The 21,107-nt window shown below is 41.8% G+C and overlaps 1 protein-coding gene across 6 annotated transcripts in view; it reads right to left on the bottom strand.

The window, feature by feature from the left end:
- The window catches only part of NALCN (sodium leak channel, non-selective), a 303,051-nt gene that overhangs the window by 200,398 nt on the left and 81,546 nt on the right, over nucleotides 1–21,107 (bottom strand). For all 6 annotated transcript variants that reach the window (XM_045162542.1, XM_045162541.1, XM_045162544.1 and 3 more), the window contains 3 exons: nucleotides 13,519–13,661; nucleotides 13,288–13,392; nucleotides 4,748–4,834 (listed from right to left, as the gene is read on the bottom strand). In XM_045162542.1, the coding sequence (XP_045018477.1) occupies nucleotides 4,748–4,834; nucleotides 13,288–13,392; nucleotides 13,519–13,661 (335 nt within the window). The remainder of the gene's footprint in view (nucleotides 1–4,747; nucleotides 4,835–13,287; nucleotides 13,393–13,518; nucleotides 13,662–21,107) is intronic.

Raw genomic sequence — 21,107 nt, 5'->3', positions numbered from 1 at the left:
AAGCCTATCATCTCTGTTCTTTATAGAAGGAGGCACACGAGGGGGTGTTACCGGAGAGAAACTGAGCTGGGGCACTCTAGGTCTCAGGCATACTTTCATTTTCTTGTCACTGACTTTCTTCAAGATAACAGATCACTGGGTGTGTGTTGCAAGAAGACTCACAGAGGTGCAGCCGCATCTGTCAAACTGTCAGGAGGTGAAAACTCCCACCTGAGAGGTGGGAGAAAGATGGCTAGTCACAGCAGCCGCCTAGGAACGAGGTTCCAGTGTAGCCGTGTTCTATTTATCATGCATGAGGGTTACCTCGTCAGGGCGGCCGTCGCTGATGCTAAAATTGAACAGCTAAGTGATTGTTTGATATGCAAAGAGTCCATTACAACTTTTCACTTTTCTGAGACTCACACTGAAAGACACCCTTAGAGAAAATTTCTAAATGGTTTTGGCCACATTGCATAGAATTATTACATTATTGCCTCAATGCACGCAGGCATGCTAAGTCACTTCTGTTGTGTCCGACTCTTTGTGACCCTATGGACTGTAGACTTCCAGGCTCTTCTGTCCGTGGGATTCTCCAGGCAATAATACTAGAGTGGGTTGCCATGCCCTCCTCCAGGGGAGCTTCCGACCCAGGGATTGAACTTACGCCTACCACTGAGCCACCTAGGAAGCCCCAGGAAAGCCCTGTGCTTTGCTTAAATGAACCTGCTGCTTGCATTCAATTCCCATGACCTCCTACATCTGGCCAATCTCCCTGTTTGGATAAAATTTCTCCCAGCTTCCGACTCCCCTTTGGATGTTTTCTGGTGCGTCTCTATTGTTTTGTTTTGTTTTGTTTTTTAAAGATTTATTATTTATTTGACTGCACCGGGTCTAAGTTGTGGCATGTTGGATCTAGTTCCCTGACCAGGGATTGAACCTGGGCCCCCCGCATTGGAAGCACAGAGTTTCAGTCACTGGATCCCCTGGGAAGTCCCCAGGTGAGTCTTTGAAACCCTTAAACAGGAGGTTACTAAACTCAGTCATAATCTGCCATATTGGAGCAATAAACATGAAAAAAAAAAAAAAGGAAGCTAGTCTTTGTGGTGAGAAAATAGAGACGAATGCACTGACAGAAACAAAGATGAGAAATCATGTAAGCATAGTCCCCCGGCAGGCCTGGTTATACTCACAATAAATGCTCCCTGAGACCATACGGTCTGATCCTTGCAACCAAACAATTCTTGACTAGAACACACATACTCACTGAATTTTTCACCAGCCAAGGAGGACGTATTATCCCCCATGTACAGAAATATGCTCAAGGTTATACGCTAAATAGCATAGTTGAAATAGCTCCACCTTCAAAACCTATTCTCTAAGAGGCTACAATGGGGTGGTTTGTTCACCCTCAGGAAAGGTGCTGTCCTGAGTATCACATCATAGGGAAGATGCTGTCTTGGGTATTACGTCATAGAACAAAGTAAGGACGTCTGCAGCTGGGAGGCAGGCTGAGAGGGTATGTGAGCGGTCCTGTGCTGGAGACCGTCGCAGCACAAACAGAAACAGATTCGCAAATATTTTCTCTCATCATTTGAGGGCTACTTTTACTTTTTTGTTAGTGTCATGAGTTTTACAGTTTTATTCTTACATTTAGATCTGTGATCCACTCTGAATTGATTTTTTGTGTATCAGACAGGGGTCCAAATTCATTCCTCTGCATGTGGATATTCAGTTGTCCTAGTACTATTAGTTGAAAAAACTATTTTTTCCCCTCTTGAATAGTTTTGGTACCCTGTCAAAAATCAACTGACGTATATATGGTTACACAACTCTTTGAATGTACTAAAGGTCACTGAATCATGCATTTTAAATTGGTGAATTTTATAGCTATCCAAATCATATCTCAATTTAAAAAAAAAGGTCAGTTGCAAAAATAATTTCTATTCAACATTAATAAAAACTAAAAGAGAAAAAAAAAAAATGAAAGGAAATCAGGAATGGGGTTTGGCTTATTCACATTCCCCATCACTTCCAGCCATCTTGTTCCCATAACCAGGACCTAAGGCAGGAAAAGAAAACCTGACCCCAGACAACGAGCCTCTCAGCAGAGCACAGGGAAGTGGGGAAAGACAGACAGAAGGACATTCCAGGCAGGATGGAGAGGGGGCAGGGCAGTGAGTGAGTGGGTGGTTCAGATGAAAAATTTCCTGTTTCCTAGTTTTAGATGACATTAATCATTAGTAAAAGCCAAGTGAGTACTTCACGACCATTGTACCTTCAATACTTATTCTTGACTTATTTTTCTTTCTCTTTAATAAGTGAATTAAGAATTCATTCATTTTTCACCCCGAAGTAGAAGTGTGCTCTTTCTATTTGGTCACAGTCTTGTCATGCCTGATACAAACAGGTGACCCCTGGGCCATCACGCTTTTCATCCATATTCTTTCAAACTGGCTCCTCCTGGACCAAACATGGGACCTGATTAGGACCCCATGTGGGATGCTGAGCTGAAGGGAGCCTCATCCCGAAGTATCTGCCTTCTTTCTCTGTTGTCTCAACGTTGTCACACGTATCATCGTTCATACAATTTACCAGGTGTGCCGCAACACCCACTCAGGGCTGTCTCCTGTCTCTCCGATGTCACACCCACGCCTGGCTAGTTTGAGGTCCGTCCCCTCCTCCACCGACCTTCCTGCTCAGTGCCGTAACCCCCACCACGCCTCTGCTAACTCCTGCCAGCTCAAATCTTGCAGTGCAGAGGCTGGGCTTCCCGATTCCAGACGGCAGCCTTGAGGCATCCATTAACACACAGCGACTAAGACTTTTAAGCGATGCCCCTGGGGCACAGAAGACGCTGATTGGGCACTCCCAGCAGGCTGATCATTTATTTCTGCTACAAATTAGTGTTTTCCTTGGCACCTTTTTCTCTGCTGGAGAGAGCATGGGACAGAGAATGAGAAGGCCAGGCACGAGACCTGGCGTCTCCGTGTTGGTTGAGGTCAGGGGACTCGGGCAGCCATCTGGGTCTCCACTTCCTCGTCTATGGAGGCCAGCAGGCGATGCCAATCTTTCCACAGCACAGGGCTGTACTGGCCTCACTGTGAGTCATTACCTGCCCCATTCCCTTGGTCTTGGTTTAAATATTGCGGCATCCACTGAGTCCGAGCAGCAAGGACTGCAAATGACCTAGGCCCACAGCACGCCCTGCTACTTCTTTAGCACACCCATCATTCCTGGGATTGCTAGTTCAATGCTGTGCCTTCCCAGGTGGTCCTAATGGCAAAAACTCTGTCAATACAGGACATAAGAGACGTGAGTTCGATGCCTGGGTTGGGAAGACCCCTTGGAGAAAGGCATGGCTACCCATTATAGTATTCTTGCCTGGAAAATTCCATGGACAGAGAAGTCTGGAGGGCTAGAGTCCGTGGGGCCCCAAAGAGTGGGACATGACTGAGCATAATTCAATGCTGGTTTTTCTCCTTACTCCCTATAGGACCCTGTAAGCTCCATGAAGAAAGGCGCTGTGCTTGTCAGGATTATCTTTGTGTCCGTAAATACCAGCTGGTGGATTAATGCATCTTGTAAGTGAAAGTAGTCTTTAGGCAAGAAGCTGCTGTTACTAGAGTGGTTGCTATTATTGTTATTACTGTAGTAACAGCAGTAGTAGAGGTAGTTATGGTGGTTTAGAAGCTAAGTCGTGGCTGACTCTTGAGACCCCATGGACTGTAGCCCGCCAGGCTCCTCTGTCCATGGGATTTTCCAGGCAAGAGTACCAAAGTGGGTTGCCATTTCCTTCTCCAGGGGATCTTCCCGACCCAGGGATTGAACCCAGGTCTCCTGCATTGCAGGCAGATTCTTTACCAACTGAGGTACAGGGGAATAGAAACTGAATTATTTGCAACATTGTCACCATCAAATATACGACAGAAAGAGAAGCACAGGATGGTATGTAATAGTATCGATATTCATCATAAACTCTTCCTCTCTTTCTGATCCATCCTTTAAATGGATTGAAACAAATAAATATATGATTAAACTGCCATATAAGTACAGCCTACAGTGATGGTTCAGAGGACAGTATTTTGCTTCTTAATTGCCAATCCTTGAAAGGTACCCCACCTGGAGAAAGACCCAGAGGAAAGACAGAAGGTGTGTTCTCATCATGGAGCAGGTAATAAACCCTTCCCAATATTACGGGTAAAAGCACATTAGTCGCTCAGTCATGTCCAACTCTTTGCGACTCCATGGACTGTAGCCTGCCAGGCTCCTCTGTCCGTGGAATTCTCCAAGGAAGAATACTGGAGTGGGTTGCCATGCCCTTCTCCAGGGGATCTTTCTGACCCACCCTTCTTACATCACGTTGCTTAGAAAGCTTAGAGACAAAGAACAGCAGACTGTGTGTTACACATAGTTCCTTCCCAGGAACACGGCGAGGCACCCACGTAAGCGAAGTATGATCTTGACTGCCCCTCCCCCCAGATAACTCAGGCCTTTGGAGAAGAAAAGTTTTATAAGATTCAATGAGACAACAAAATTCCTCATTGATTCAGTACCACTGGTCTATTACCTGTGTGCATTTGTTCACTGGAAAGTCACCAAATCCCTAGTGTGTATCTAAAAAGATGCTAGGTCCTGGGGATACAGGATGGAGCAAAATACTGCCCACAAATTTGGGCAGATCTAGAGCTTGGAGCGCTATGTGTTTCCCTGCATAAAATAAGTCAAAGACTTTTGTGGGGTGAGTTTTAGAAATGGCATTGTTCCGCACCTGGAGGCAGGCTGGGGCGCGTCCCTGGGGCTTGTTGACATCCACGGCTACCAGCTGCCACCCACCAGCAGCGTCTTCATGAAACATCTTCAAGACAAAGAGAGAGATGAGTCAGAAACACTTCCAAGGGAACATCGAGAACTCTAACTTTGACTCCAGCTTTTTACATTTTTATGTTATCAAAGATTTGTCTTCTTACACTTCTATATTTACAGCATGAGTCTGTAATGAACATCCAGTGATGTTCATTTTAACACTGCAAACTTAAGTGCATAATAATAATAAGGATAATGGCTTGCATTAATTGAGCACTTGCTATGTATCCAGTCCTTTCTGCCTTGAATATGCTCTGCATAGAATTACTCAAATATTCTTCTCTGTAAGACTTTACAGTAGGTATCTATTCCCATTATGTTGATTATTATATATTAGATCTCAGAGAAAATGATAATTAGAATACCAAAGCACGACATGCTTTAACAAAAAGTGGCAAATTTTTATCTTTATTTAATGGACAATTATCACTGAACCAAAATAAAAACATTCTCAGGATAAATAAGAAATGTGCATGTAGCCTAGAGGAAGAGGGGAGTGCTGTTTTAATGGTAGGAGAATGACAAAGCACTTAGAAGTCTTTGTGAAATCAGTTTACATAGGCCACAATTAATCTGCTCAGCAAAAACTTTATGTACACATTTATGAAGGGAAGAAGTTGTTTTTTTTTTTTTTAATCTTAAAAGACATGCATGATGAAATTCAGGATTGTACAGGATACTAAAATCTGACAGTCATTGAACTGGACAACCAACTTGCTGGATGTGTAGGTTACCTAACTTACACTGCACTACCTCAAAATTTAGTTATCTATCAATAATGCACTAAGCTGGAAGGCATTTACCACTTACAAGTATTTTCCACCTAATGTATATTTTCTTTTCAATTCCTTAGGTGTGCATGTGCGAGTGTGGTGGAATAGGCTGGCTCTTTATTTTTTAAGAAAAGTCACAGCTACAAGCACGCACTGTTTTATTCCTGTCCGAGTTCACTATTTCACACACGTAAACACTTTCTTTGCCATCTTTATGTCTTCCTGTTACGCTGACCCTGTGATCATTAGGGTAATTATTGATGGAAATATGAGATGATGCCAAGATCCCATTACCTAGGATTTATAACTTCAAACCCCTGGTAACAGAGGTAGTAGATTATTTTTTTTTTCCCATGAGGAATGCAGGATTGTAGATCCCCCACCAGGGATCAAACCCAGGCCCTCTGCAGTGGAAGCACTGAGCCTTAACCACTGAACTGCCATGAAAGTCCTCATATAGGTATTTTAAAAATGACAAAGTGGAGGTGCACCTTTACACAAAGGTTCTCTGATTCAAGGTCCCAATTACAAATGATTTTTTTTCAGCTGTCCATTTACAGGACTTTGATTCCCTTTAGAATGAATCTTAAAAGGTATGCTTAGTGGCAGAATCAAGCACAGGCATCACAAATAGGCTCATTCTCAGAATACGTATGTTGGGTGACACGCAAACACGTGTAAGAGCCTTTTAAATACCTGTCAAATGTCTGGAAGTCTCCTTTTAAGGAGAAAAGACAAAAGTGATCCTGCCAGTCACTAGGTAGGAACCCTCTGTATAAGCATTCTCTTCTCTTATCAGGGGGCAAAAAATCCCTGGGGCACACATTTGCTTTCATCAGCAGCAGACTAATTTTCTGTGTTAAATTATTTTTTTTCCAGTCAACCAAAATCAAATGAATCAATTTAATTTTTAGTGAAAGTGTTCTCTCAAGGTCACTTCTTTGTATGACATAAAGTGAAGAAAATGCAAATATGGTCAATTTCTCACTGGTTCTCTGAATACACAACATCTAGCTTGGTTAATATAACAGTAGCTACATGAGGTACACATGTAACAGTGTGTTATCCAGAGCCTTAAATCCTATGGAACTGAAGCTCCCAGGGGAGTATGGCAGGGACTGCCAGTTGTCGCTCCATATGTGTTCTCCTTGTCTTCCAAAGCAAGAAAAATTTTATGACCATCAAAAAAAAAAACCTATTTTTTTTTTCATTTTTGAAGCTCATCTTGAATCATGTAATTATACACTGTCCATGAAATGCAAGCAGAAACTTTCTGTTTTTTTCCTTCCTGCTCGCTGGAATATTGATGTAAGGGTTAGCACTACAGCAGCCATTTTAGACTAGGAGGCAATTTTGGAAATGGAAGTTTTGAAAGGTGGAGCAAAAAGGCGGAAAGGATTCTGTATCTGTAGAACACAGACAACCATAACAACCCTTGAATGACATACTCCAACTTTACATGAGAGAAAAAGGAACTCTTTTCCACGAGCCACTTTTTGAGGCTTTTTGTCCCGTGGCTGAAACTAACAACACGAGTGGCTTCAGTTTGAATGTTCAGTGAGTTGGTTCATTTTAAAGACATAAAATGTTCCCCTCAAATTATATTATTAATACAGGCTTACTATTAAATCTTCAAAATATGTATGAGCTGTAAAAAAACTGTAAATGCATTCTCCAGAGACAACCACCCCTAACATTCTCGAGTTAACCTTCCTGGTATTATGCCCACACACATGTACATACAAACACGAGACCTTTCTATTGCATTAATATGTTATTTGAATATTTCCATATCAATAAAGTTCAATCATGACTTAGTGGTGTTCATTTATTCTAATTTTATAATTTAAAATCAATAATTTATTGCTAGAGTTAATCTTCTTTCTCTCTGTCTCTCTCTCTTTTTTTTTTTACCAAAATGCTTCCATAAACATTCTCAAATGTATATCTTTGAGCATTGTCCAGAATTTTTTTAGGATAAATTACTAGAAGTGCAATCTCTTTGTCAAATACTTTATATGTTTTTAAGGCTTCTGATACATACTGCCAAACTGTTTTGTAAAAAGCATGCTCCAATGTACAGTCTTAGTAATAATGTATGAAAGTTGCCTTTTCTCCACCTTTCATCCAAAAAGAAAACTTTTTGTTTTTTAAGAGAAGAGATGCCAGAAAAAAAGATAGTTCATTGACAGCAGGGTCTGTAATGACTAAATTAAAAGGAGGTAGGATCTCAGTGGGCAAGACTGAGTGGGGGAAAAAAAAGACCCTTAAGGCCAAGGAAGCTGGTTTTGAGTGCCAGTTCCACCATTTGCCAGGTACATAATACTGGATCAAATAATTAACTTTCCAATTCTTATCTTTTTTAATCTGCAAAGCAGAGACAATAATGGTACCCACTTCACAACATAATCATGAAAATTAAATAAGATGGCTTTAAAGTCAATAGGGCAGACTGTGCTGTGATTTGCTGTGGCAGTGTATGAATTAATGGAATATTACCAGTGAGCACTCCGCTCTTGGTACAATCACATGGGGATCCACGGAGACTTCAATCTTGAGAATCATCTCATGCTTATCTGTTTGCAACTGTTTGCTAGGGTCTTATAAAGCATCACTTGATTTAGCTAAGAAATGTGCTTTGGGGAGTGTTCTAGTTTAGGCAGAATATCATCAGCAGCAACAACAATAACAGATTACTTAATGGTAGGTGGAAGAGAATGAATCTTGGTAACAGGAACAATCACTAGCAACGGAATTAAAATTCCAAACCTAAGACATATATACACATTTGTTAATGAAAAGAAAATTCAAAATTTATTTTGAAATTCACAGGCTCTTTGGGTTCTTTCAAAATCAATCATTTAAAAAAACAAGGGGGGAATAGTCATTATCACACAAAATAATAAGGGTAGATACTTGACTTGATTTTGTTATTAAATAATATATTCCATGACTCAGGGTTACAAAACACAATTCTCATTTACGGCTTCCTGTGATGAATGTGTTATTCCATTACTATAGTTTCTTATTAGAAGGAGCTCACGATTGTACCTCCTACAATAGCCCTTCCCAGAAACTGCTTTCACTAAATTGCTTTCTCACATATTTTAATGATGTATATTCATGTGGAAACCAATGGTCTTAGAATGCAGTAAACACATTTTTACTAAAGTGTTGTCTTGGAACATAATGTGGGACACAGTCTTTTTATAGAGGAGAAGTTCTTTTCATTTTTAATCACATGCCTTTTCATCTATGCCTTTCAGCCTTTTAATCTGAGCTACATATTTACACAGAAGTTGTTCAGGTCTTGGAGGAACCCATATTCTGAGAATGCTCACGGACCTACAAAGGAGGAAGAGTCCCTGTGTCCTTGAACCAACTCCACCCTTGTCAGTCTTCCACCTTCTTCAGAAGACATGAACCAGCAAGTCAGAGACAATGACAGACCCAGGAATGATTGCTGTCTTTAGACAGTCAGAAGATTTATTCACGTGACCTTGTGGCTTCCTTGGTGGCTCAGACGGCAAAGCGTCTGCCTGCAATATGGGAGACCCAGGTTTGATCCCTGGGTCGGTAAGATCCTCTGGAGAAGGAAATGGCAACCCACTCCAGTACCCTTGCCAGGAAAATCCCATGGACAGAGGAGACTGGTATGCTACAGTCCACGGGGTTACAAAGAGTCAGACATGACTGAGCGACTTCACTTTTCCAATATGACCTTACTGGGCCATGCTTTGTATATAAAAGTTGGGTGTGTTTTGATGGGCAGAGGCTGTCGTTGTGTCTCTCATCACATAAAACACAGCCTTTCGGGGCCCTACAGTTTGGTCGTTCTTTCAGTTCTAAGCTCATCCCTATCATGAACCAGCCTAGATCAGAGGACCCTGAGACTGGCCACAGATATCCAAGGTGAAGTGTCTAAGGATGGGCATGCAACTCTGGACTGGGGATACGTGGTGCTCAGGACATGGTCCACTAGCACATCAGCCCAACCCAACATCCAATTCTGGGCCAATACCCGCTATGGACCTGTAGCATGGCGTCAGACCCGCTTCTGTGGGCTGACACAGGGGACAATGGCATCCTGGATGTATGAATCTCTAGCACTTTAACCCAACACATAACTGAGCAAGTAGCAACAGTGACCAGTGTCTAATAACTACAGGCACCAGAGACACCCTCCCCATCGGAGTTCAGGCAAACTACTGATTACTAATCCGAAAATTTCCACATCATTTTCCTTTTGTTTTTCTGCGTCCTGCTCTATTATAGTCTCCACAAGAGCTCTGGCATTAATTTTTCTGTAATTTGTTTCTGTGCTGTGACTTGGAGGGAAGTTGCTTTGTTATTTTAAAGAAAACATTCTCATCGCTGATTCTCATTTGCCTCTGAACAGCCTGTATCAGAGCCAATTCCTATCAAACCTCCTAAGATGTTGGAAAGCCCCTACTTTATCCTGTTAATGTGTATAATTTCCCTTTCTACAAACACAGACCTGGGAAAGTCCAGGGACTTAGAAGCATCACTGAGTCCACCAAGCCTGGGACCCTCTTCGGCCTTCTATGAGGATGCCTTACAGAGAACAACTGCAGACGACCTACATACTAGAGGAAGGTGAGAACCGGCTTCATTTCAGAAAGGCTGTGTGCTTCACAATACACAACCATTTGCATTTTATTTCCTGAAAGCCCATCTGCCTTATTAGAATTAGAAACTTCCTATTCAGTGTTTTAAACCAGCTAACGAGAGGTCCTTAGGCACAAAGTTGTGTCAGATTTCACAAATGTAAAAGAATCATGGCAGATGACATCTCTCCCTTCCACACACAAAAAAGCATCTGGATCGCTTGCTGAGGGGCTGGGGAGAGGCTGGGCGGGGCCTGCGGCCTGTTGCCAGGCACCCCAAGTGGTGGTTTACCAGAGAGGCTGCTGCAGGAGCTTTCGGTTGCCTAGCAACCGGGTCCTCAGCCACAGCGTTTTTCTTAATGAAGGTTTTTCACAATTCTCTGTGTGATTACCTCTGTCGAATACCTAGACGCATTACCTCTGAATTACTGGCCTATTCCTCCTGATTAAGGGCAATTTTGCATCCAAGCAATTTTGTACAACTGTGTTCACAGCCTCTCCACATTTCACTTCCTGGGAAAACTACTGGCTGATTTGGTGGCATTTCCAAACACCACTTTTCCAGCTGTGGTTTGACAAGTAAGAGTTACTTAATGAGCATTATGTGGTTTGAAGGACGTTTTAGGTCCTCTCTCGGGAATATCAAATGTGGATTCTGTGTGGAGTTCATAGCTGTATATTACACTCCATTCTCAATGTCTATTCTGGAAAACACACCTTCATGAGGGTGTCACTCTACTTAAAAGACAAGCCAGCAATGCACTTGGTACTGTATAATTTTTCATAGTTCATTTGAAAAAATGAGAGCAGAAATATGTGGTGAACTCACTGAAGGTTTTCCTATATGCCATCTGTGATATAGCCTAGATGACACCTAAAAAAATCTTTCATGGAAGTTTGAATAGCAGTTTGACAAAACTGAAAAATATTAATATTAATACTATTTCATCTATAAGGAATTGGTTAGATTATTCGAACTTTCACAACATTATGAAGATGCTGCATAAGGCTTTTCCAAAGATGAGCATTTTTAACAGCATTTTCGCTGTTAGCTGTTAAACACAATTATTATTTTTGTTACTTCTGCACGTCTCCTTAATTTTATTCCTCTTCTTTCCCATCTCTACCCCAGTGAGTCACTATCCTGAATTCTCTTCTTTAAAATGTTAATACATAGTCATAAATATAATTATTTAAAAAAATAAAATATTAAAGTAATAATTATATAGTTATTAAAAGTTCAATTTGGAGATTTTCAAAGTAAAATTTTTACCTTGAATCCTTAAAAGAAATTTTTGTCTTAGTAGACCTGTATATATATTCACAAATTTAAACTTATCTTCAAATTTAATGTTAAGTTAATAGTTATGAGGCATAAAAGCATTTCATTCTCAATTTAGGAATTTTTATTTTCTTTCTTTTTTATAAAGATTCAAAAAAAGCCTCTTGATGAAAGTGAAAGAGGAGAGTGAAAAAGTTGGCTTAAAGCTCAACATTCAGAAAATGAAGATCATGGCATCTGGTCCCATCACTTCATGGGAAATAGATGGGGAAACAGTGTCAGACTTTATTTTTCTGGGCTCCAAAATCACTGCAGATGGTGACTGCAGCCATGAAATTAAAAGATGCTTACTCCTTGGAAGGAAAGTTATAACTAACCTAGATAGCATATTAAAAAGCAGAAACATTACTTTGCCAACAAAGGTCCGTCTATTCAAGGCTATGGTTTTTCCAGTAGTCATGTATGGATGTGAGAGTTCGACTGTGAAGAAAGCTGAGCACCAAAGAATTGATGCTTTTGAACTGTGGTGTTAGAGAAGACTCTTGAGAGTCCCTTGGACTGCAGGAGATCTGACCAGTCCATTCTAAAGGAGATCAGCCCTGGGATTTCTTTGGAAGGAATGATGTTAAAGCTGAAACGGCAGTACTTTGGCCACCTCATGTGAAGAGTTGACTCACTGGAAAAGACTCTGATGCTGGGAGGGATTGGGGGCAGGAGGAGAAGGGGACGACAGAGGATGAGATGGGTGGATGGCATCACCAACTCCAGGGACATGAGTTTGAGTGAACTCTGGGAGTTGGTGATGGACAGGGAGGCCTGGCGTGCTGCAGTTCATGGGGTTGCAAAGAGTCAGACATGACTGAGTGACTGAACTGAATACCAGAAAAAGATATTTATAAATCTATTCTTCCTTTCTAATCAAATAAACAAATACGCAAAACAAAGCCAAAAAATAAAAACAAAGAATTTTATCTGAATTACCCTTTTATGTAATAAATGCCATGCTATTTTTATATAGCATGGTCACTTCCAATTTCGTAGAAGCATAGGGGAAACCTTCTGAACATTCAGTAATTCCTCAAAATTCACAGGCAAGCATTTGGAATTGAGGGGTCTTTTTAATAATTTATTCTATTATGATTGCTTTGTTCTGAATGAAATAAATTTTCTAGTGAACAATTCTAATCCTTTACATATGGGCCATTATATTGGCTTGCAAATATATGGGTATTTATAAAAATGGGAAATTCTACAGTTGCCACACACATATTTTTTTCTTTGGCTGTGCCAAGTCTTCGTTGCAGCATGCAAATTCTTTGATGCAACATGTTCTAGTTCTCTGACCAGGGAATAAACCTGGATCCCCTGCATTTGGAGTATTAAATCCTAGCCACTGGACCACCAGGGAAGTCCGTCCAGTTGCTATATTTTATCTGCAAGCCCTTTGAGGACATGTGAAGGCAGAATCAAATCAAAAGTACCTAATAAATGTGATGATAAGCCTGGTTGTGTATCAAACGTACCCCTGGAACTGTTAAAAGAATAGGTGCCATCACCCCCAGGGTCTGATTTGGTTCTTCTGGGTGTGGGCCTTTGCATCTGTAAGTTTAAGCAGCTCCCTCAGTGAGTCTGGCCGCCAAAGCCCATGATAAGAGGGGTTTCTCAAGTTCCATCAATTCCCAAGGGTGGTGCAGAGGGACGCGCCCAGTTCGAGAGAATGACGTCATCGTCTGCGGGTGACGCCATCATCCCCAGTAGGTACCTGCGTGGTGGCCGTGGAAGTAGTGCTGCTTCTCGACCCCCACATCTGTTGAAACTGCACCCTGATTTCTGCAAATGTTTCTATAATGACAGCGATGAACACGTTCTGCAAGAAAACGAGAGACCACATTTACCAAAGGCTGGGCAAGAGAGAGGGAAGACCATCAAAACCAAAAGATCTGCAGAAACTGCCGGAAAACATAGACCTGATGAGGAGGAACTGCACGAGTACCTTAACAAGCCAGGCCAGGAAGAAGATCAGGGTGATGAAGTAGAAGTAGGAACGCCAGCGGGGAAAGCTGTCGATGGCTCGGTACATGAGGAACACCCAGCCTTCCTGGGAAGCAGCCTCGTACACAGTGAAGATGCTGGTTCCTGCCCAGACAGAGTGAGGGGGAGGCAGGCTGAGTTGGGGTGGACTTTTGAAATGAGAAGACATTTTTCAGAAAAACAATATTTATCCATGATCATTTTCTCAATGATAAAAGCACTTCTAAAGGGACTCAAATCACATGCAATGTTTATTGTTCTTGTTCCTCGGGATTTCTCTTTTTACTTGAAGTAACACTGCTTTACAATGTTGTGTTATTAACAGTTTCTACTGTTCAGCAAAGTGAATCAGCTATTCCTATACATATATCTCCTCTTTCTCTTTGGATTTCCTTCCCAGGTAGGTCACCATAGAGTCTTGAATAGAGTTTCCTGTGCTACACAGTAGGTTCTCATTCAGTTCAGTTCAGTCGCTCAGTCATGTCCGACTCTTTGCAACCCCATGAACCGCAACATGCCAGGCCTCCCTGTCTATCACCAACTCCCAGAGTCCACCCAAACCCATGTCCATCGAGTCGATGATGCCATCCAACCATCTCATTCTCTGTTGTCCCCTTCTCCTCCTGCCCTCAATCTTTCCCAGCATCAGGGTCTTTTCCAATGAGTCAGCTCTTTGCATGAGGTGGCCAAAGTATTGGAGTTTCAGCTTCAACATCAGTCCTCCCAATGAACACCCAGGACTGATTTCCTTTAGGATGGACTGGTGGATCTCCTTGCAGTCCAAGGGACTCTCAAGAGTCTTCTCCAACACCACAGTTCAAAAGCCTCAATTCTTCAGCGCTCAGCTTTCTTTATAGTCCAACTCTCACATCCATACATGACTACTGGAAAAACCATAGCCTTGACTAGATGGACCTTTGTTGGCAAAGTAATATCTCTGCTTTTTAATATGCTGTCTAGGTTGGTCATAACTTTCCTTCCAAGGAGTTAGCATCTTTTAATTTCATGGCTGCAATCACCATCTGCAGTGATTTTGAAGCCCAGAAAAATAAAGTCAGCCACTGTTTCCACTGTTTCCCCATCTATCTGCCATGAAGTGCTGGGATTGGATGCCACAAAGCTAGTGGAGGTGATGGAATTCCAGTTGAGCTATTTCAAATCCTGAAAGATGATGCTGTGAAAGTGCTGCACTCAATATGCCAGCAAAGTTGGAGAATTCAGCAGTGGCCACAGGACTGGAAAAGGTCAATTTTCATTCCAATCCCAAAGAAAGGCAATGCCAAAGAATTCTCAAAGTGAAAATTGAAGTCGCTCAGTCGTGTCTGACTCTTAGTGACCCCATGGACTGCAGCCCACCAGGCTCCTCCATCCATGGGATTTTCCAGACAAGAGTACTGGAGTGGGTTGCCATTGCCTTCTCCAGAAAAACAGCTGCTGCTGCTGCTAAGTTGCTTCAGTCGCTTCTGACTCTGTGTGACCCCATAGACAGCAGCCCACCAGGCTCTCCCATCCCTGGGATTCTCCAGGCAAGAACACTGGAGTGGGTTGCCATTTCCTTCTCCAATGCATGAAAGTGAAAAGTGAAAGTGAAGTCGCTCAGTTGCGTCCGACCCTCAGCGACCCGGTGGACTGCAGCCCTCCAGGCTCCTCCGTCCATGGGATTCTCCAGGCAAGAGTACTGGAGTGGGGTGCCATAAACTACCACACAATTGCACTCATCTCACACGCTAGTAAAGTAATGCTTAACATTCTCCAAGCCAGGTTTCAGAAATATGTGAACCGTGAACTTCCAGATGTTCAAGTTGGTTTTAGAAAAGGCAGAGGAACCAGAGATCAAATTGCCAATATCCGCTGGATCATGGAAAAAGCAAGAGAGTTCCAGAAAAACATCTATTTCTGCTTTATTGACTATGCCAAAGCCTTTGACTGTGCGGATCACAATAAACTGTGGAAAATTCTGAAAGAGATGGGCATACCAGACCACCTGACCTGCCTCTTGAGAAATCTGTATGCAGGTCAGGAAGCAACAGTTGGAACTGGACATGGAACAACAGACTGGTTCCAAATAGGAAAAGGAGTGCGTCAAGGCTGTATATTGTCACCCTGCTTATTTAACTTATATACAGAGTACATCATGAGAAACACTGGGCTGGAGCAAGCACAAGCTGGAATCAAGATTGCCGGGAGAAATATCAATAACCTCAGATATGCAGATGACACCACCCTTATGGCAGAAAGTAAAGAAGAACTAAAGAGCCTCTTGATGAAAGTGAAAGAGGAGAGTGAAAAAGTTGGCTTAAAGCTCAACATTCAGAAAACTAAGGTTCTCATTAGTTATCTATTTTATACGTAGTACCGATAGTGTTATTCTTGGGATTTTGATAAAGTTGTTTCTGAGTTCAAGCCAGGGCAATTTTAATATCTTTAGCAGTAAAATAATTTTAGGCTATAGCATTTGCTGTAACAATGTGGAAAATAAAACTAGCATTCAAGTCAAGTAAAGATATAATAAAGAAAGGATGTGTACAATATACACTTGGGGTTTAACACTTTTAGGTGCTATCGTTTTAACTGAAATGAAGTAAATTGGAGAACTGGGTTTCATTTGCAATCACGTTCTCATACGACAAACTAAAGTAACCAAAAATTCATGTAATGGAGCCCATCTTTGGTTTCCATGGTGTTTACTGAACACCAAAACATAAGGTAGTAAATCACTAAATAGGGCTTTGTATTTTCAGGGAGAATTCTCTCATTGAAAATACTCCTAACAATGCAAAGAAGGGCAAGGGAACAATATGTGGGCAGATTTTTGGAGGTATGATTAAGAGGAAAGTCAGTATTTAACCCTCATGGCATTATGAGTGTGTGTCATTATGTCCCTCTTTTGAAGATGGGAGAGAGAAAGCACATCAAGTATAGGGAATCTGTCTAAGGCACAGAGAATAAGTAGGGGAACTAGAACTAACCCCGTCGTTCTGGAACAGGGAACTGCATGTTTGTGAGGCAATTAATTCTGTCTCCTGCTACCCTTCCTGTACCCTGGTTTTCCCATCTATAAAACCGAAAGATAATGAGACAAATACAATATAGGGAAACATTTTCACCTCAACAAATTCCACTGCTATCAATGAATTAAATTATTAAAGGACATATAACCAATATCCACCCATACATGGGCTCATCACCCAGAAATTGAAAACTAGAAGGCGCGTACAACCAAAGGTCCAAACTAAGACAGAGGTCACTAACGTTGGCTGACTCCTGACAGCCTCTCTGGGTCTGTGCGTGCAGGAAGAAGAATCAGAGCATCAGCGAATTCCAAAGCACCCAGAACAGCAGAAAAGTGTAGCAGCAAATGGGGACAAATGAGAAGTAACAAGGATTAAAAGAAAAAAAGTACTCATTTGGTACAACCTTGCCTCACCAGTAAAACCACTTTATCAGTTACCTCACCATTCGCAGCACTGAAGCTTTGAGATGAGATCAAAGGCCATATAGGGAAAAAAAAAAGCATCTGTATATTTACATATATTTTGTAAGTTAAACTTTGTTAGAAGTCATAAAGATTCGTACTTGAAATGTATTTCTTCAGAGAGAGAATTTCTAAACGCCCAAGTGCTAAATATAGAATACTCCTAGAAAAGGGGAGTTGAAAGCTTTAACTACAGGATTCATAAATGGAAAAGAAGTGTTGACAAGACTGACGCTGACACGGGCAGGAAAGTTTAGGCGTTAAGGAGAGCAGTTCCAAGGATGCTGAGCCCACAGGCCAACTAAAACACTCCCTGCCTCTGGAGCTGGGCACTTTCCACGGAGGCTAGAGCTTAGAGCAGCAGAGCAGAGGTCACGATTGTCACGCCCTTGCCTTTGAAGAGCAGAGATTTTAGATCAAAAGAGCTCGGGGGAAATTTATTTTCCATTAGTTGATTAAAAAACAGAAGAAAACTGTGCTGAGCCACAGTGAGCATGCAGCGACCTTCCTTAGCATTCAAATCGTCCGCTCTTCTAGCCCGTGTCACCTTCCTGGGCCTCAGGCTCTGCCCGTGAAGATTCTGTGGGTCACCACCAACACACGGAATAAACGTTACTTAGTAGCTTTTGCAATTTTCTCCAAAAGCAAGCAAAACATATCATGCGAGAAATGTGGTTTCTTCCAGAGTGTTTGAACTTCATCACCCACTTTTGAAAGATCTATTGGAAAGTACATTCAAAAGAAATCAAGGCCAAAAGGGCAAGACTTGATGTAATTCTTAGGGAGTTGATAGTTATGACATTAGAATTTCACAACAGTCCAAAATTAGAACCAAGTATTTGGAGGAAGTACTGAGGCTTTCTTGTCTTCGCATTTGGGGGCACTTATTGTTCACATTTCTGCATTATCATGCATAAGCAAGGGAAATGAGAATTAACTTTAAGGTAAGGTTGGTCCGTCTACCTCAGAAGAGCCACAATAGTTAGAATTTCTTTCTTTTTTTTAATTTGAAAAATATTATTTGTTTTATCTTTATTTTTTGGCCATGCCACGGAGCTTGCAAAATCTCAGTTCTCCAACCAGGGACTGAACCTGAGCCATAGCAGTGAGTATTTATTGGAAGGACTGATGCTGAAGCTCCAATACTTTGGCCACTTGTTGTGAAGAGCTGACTTACTGGAAAAGACCCTGATGCTGGGAAAGACTGAAGGCAGGAGGAGAAGGCAGTGGCAGAGGATGAGGCAGATGGCATCACAGACTCAACTGACATGAATGTGAGCAAACTCTGGGATATAGTGGAGGACAGAAGAGCCTGGTGTGCTGTAGACCATGGAGTCGCAGAGTCAGACACAACTTAGCATCTGAACAACACCCACACAGCAGTGAAAATGCTGAATCCTAACCACTAGACCACCAGGGAACTCCCTGTTTTATTTTTGAATAAAACTGAACTAGTAAATAAACACAAGTACAAAAGATCAACCAAGACTGGAATGAAATCATTGGACTTTCTTTTTTTTTGCAGTGGCATATTAAAATCTGATTCAGGTCTAAGTGGGATGGAAGAAAGATATCTGAGTGATATTGACAAAATATAATTTACAATAAATGTGATAAATTTAAATAACATGATTTTCACTAAAAATAGTTATTTGTGTTATGATAAACATAAAGTTTCTATAACTTACAATGAAAGACCTAAGCAGGGTGAAAATAGACAGCCTTGATGTACTCCTTTCCCAATTTCAAACCAATCTGTTGTGTAGATGATAGTAACTGAAGTAGGTAGGCCTTTAGTATCAGGCTTTATGATAACCTGGCAAGAATTTAGGCTGTGCTCTGTCAAAGCCTTCAATTTCCTTTAGTGTCTTGGTTTCTGTCTCTCCTGCTGTCTTTAGATTTCCCCCTAAATTTCTTCTAAACGGACTCTGTGTCTTGCAGCTAGGTTGTAACCCAGTTATTAATACTATTTTGGACCCGTTACTGTGATGATACAGTGTTGGCGAGGGAAAACGTCCTATAATCTTATGATTAAATCTCAGGGGTTCTGACCTTCAGAAGAATTTCTTAGCCTTTTTGTTCTCGGTTTGTGTGATACAAAGAGGCTGAAGGGGGCTCTGGTCATCTGCCTGCCCTCCTCTGAGGACAGATGAGGCTCTGAGGAAGCAGACGTCCTCTAGGACATGACTTTCTCATGAAGAACAGAGGGCTGTGGGTTTATTTCAAAATGGTCACTGTTCCTCTCCCCTGAAGGAACTGTATGGGAATTTTTCTCTGATCATCACCTTAAGAACCAGGTATGTCTTCTGCAGGTAAAACTCACAAAAGCCTTGGGTCCCCGTAAAATGGGGGGATTTTTCAACTCCTAATCTAGTCCATGTTCAGCCTCCAGCAATTACTCAATTTTAGTTTAAGTATCTCTGGCACCATGGCTTCTGCCCCTGGGAAGCAATGATTCTCCGTATTTGCTGTCTCTCCAGATTGCAAGGCATGAATGTGCCCTGCAAACTCAACTCTCCGTTAGATCTAAGAGCATAGCTGACTTTCAGAATTGCTGGTGTTCAGTTTGTTTAGCTTTTCTCTTCTTATGAGCGGAGGATTGATAACTGCTAAGCTCTTCACATGTTAAAGCAGAAACCAGAAGCCATTAAATAACTTCTTTTTGGTTTAAGGTATGGGTCAGAAATAGCATGGACAAATGAGCATGTCTGGTTAAAATGAGAATTCTAAATTAATGTGCAAATGCATGATTCTCTGTTGACATGTAGCCTGTTAGTCACTCAGTCATGTCCAATTCTTTGTGACCCCATGGACTGCAGCCCGCCAGGGTTCTCTGTCCATAGGATTTTCCAGCAAGAAAACTGGACTGGGTTGCTATTTTATTCTCCTGTGGATCTTCCTGACCCAGGGATAGAACCCAGGTCTCCTGCATGGCAGGCAGATTCTTTACTGTCTGAGCCACCAGGAAAGCCCACATATAGCCTGCTTGGTCACAATTTGGCTTCTGCACTAGTAACAGCATAGGGGTGAAAAGATGGTCCCACGCCAGGTCAGAATATTTCTGCGCCATCTGTGTGTCTCCCCTGTTAACACCTTTTCCTCCTTACACCTTAATTGCTGCCTGTTCTTCTGCTTGATTTTAACAACACACTCTAAGGCACCATTCAACACAGACCACAGAGGGACAACAGGACAGTGGAGAAGGAAGGAAAAAAAAAAACAAAACAGTTCTTCATGGGATATGGTCCCAGTATCCATTATATAACAGCACAACAAACTTAACCAAAGCCAAGGAGCTCTGGGCAGCTGTGATCTGGGCGGCTCACGCCTGGAATGAAGTGGCTCTCCACGCTGGCCAGACTGCCGCATGGGCCAGAGCTCCTCTGGCCAGAGAGCTGACCTTTCGAGCAAGTACTGGACTCATTGACATTAAGAGCAATCAGGCATTTGCAGTGTGGCAGATGGCGTGATGCTCACTTTTTCACCCCTGGTCAGGAGAAAGACAAGAAAATCAGTCCTGGAAATACCACCTAGCCTCCAATGTACGTAGAAATATGTCTGGAATATGGAGTGATTATTCAGAGCTTTACTAATCTTTTGTTTAATTATTATTCAGCAGGTATATACTCCTACTCATTCTTCCTCATCAATAATAAGAAAGATTATAATTATTTGATAATATAGTTATTATTGAAAGTGAAAGTGAAAAAGTGAAAGTGTTAGTTGCTGAGTTGTGTCGGACTCTTTGAGACTCCAAGGACTGTAGCCCGACAGGCTCCTCTGTCCATGGAATTCTCCAGGCAAGAATACTGGAGTGGGTTGCTGGGTCCTTCTCCAAGGGATGTTCCCAACCCAAGGATCAAACCCGGGTCTCCTGCACTGCAGGCAGATTCTTTACTGTCTGAGCCACCAGAGAGGCCCCATATTTATTATATTTATTATTATATTTATATAATTTAATTTATAATATAATAATTGTCATTAGCTGATGTACCTCAAAAATTATAGTCTTGACAGACGGTTTTCATGAACCTCCATAACAGGTTCACTCAACAACTCTGCAGATTAGGAATAAG

Source organism: Bubalus bubalis, chromosome 13 (genome assembly GCF_019923935.1).
Source record: "Bubalus bubalis isolate 160015118507 breed Murrah chromosome 13, NDDB_SH_1, whole genome shotgun sequence".
Taxonomy (NCBI): Eukaryota; Metazoa; Chordata; class Mammalia; order Artiodactyla; family Bovidae; genus Bubalus; species Bubalus bubalis.
This window is presented reverse-complemented; position numbering and strand designations above follow the sequence as displayed.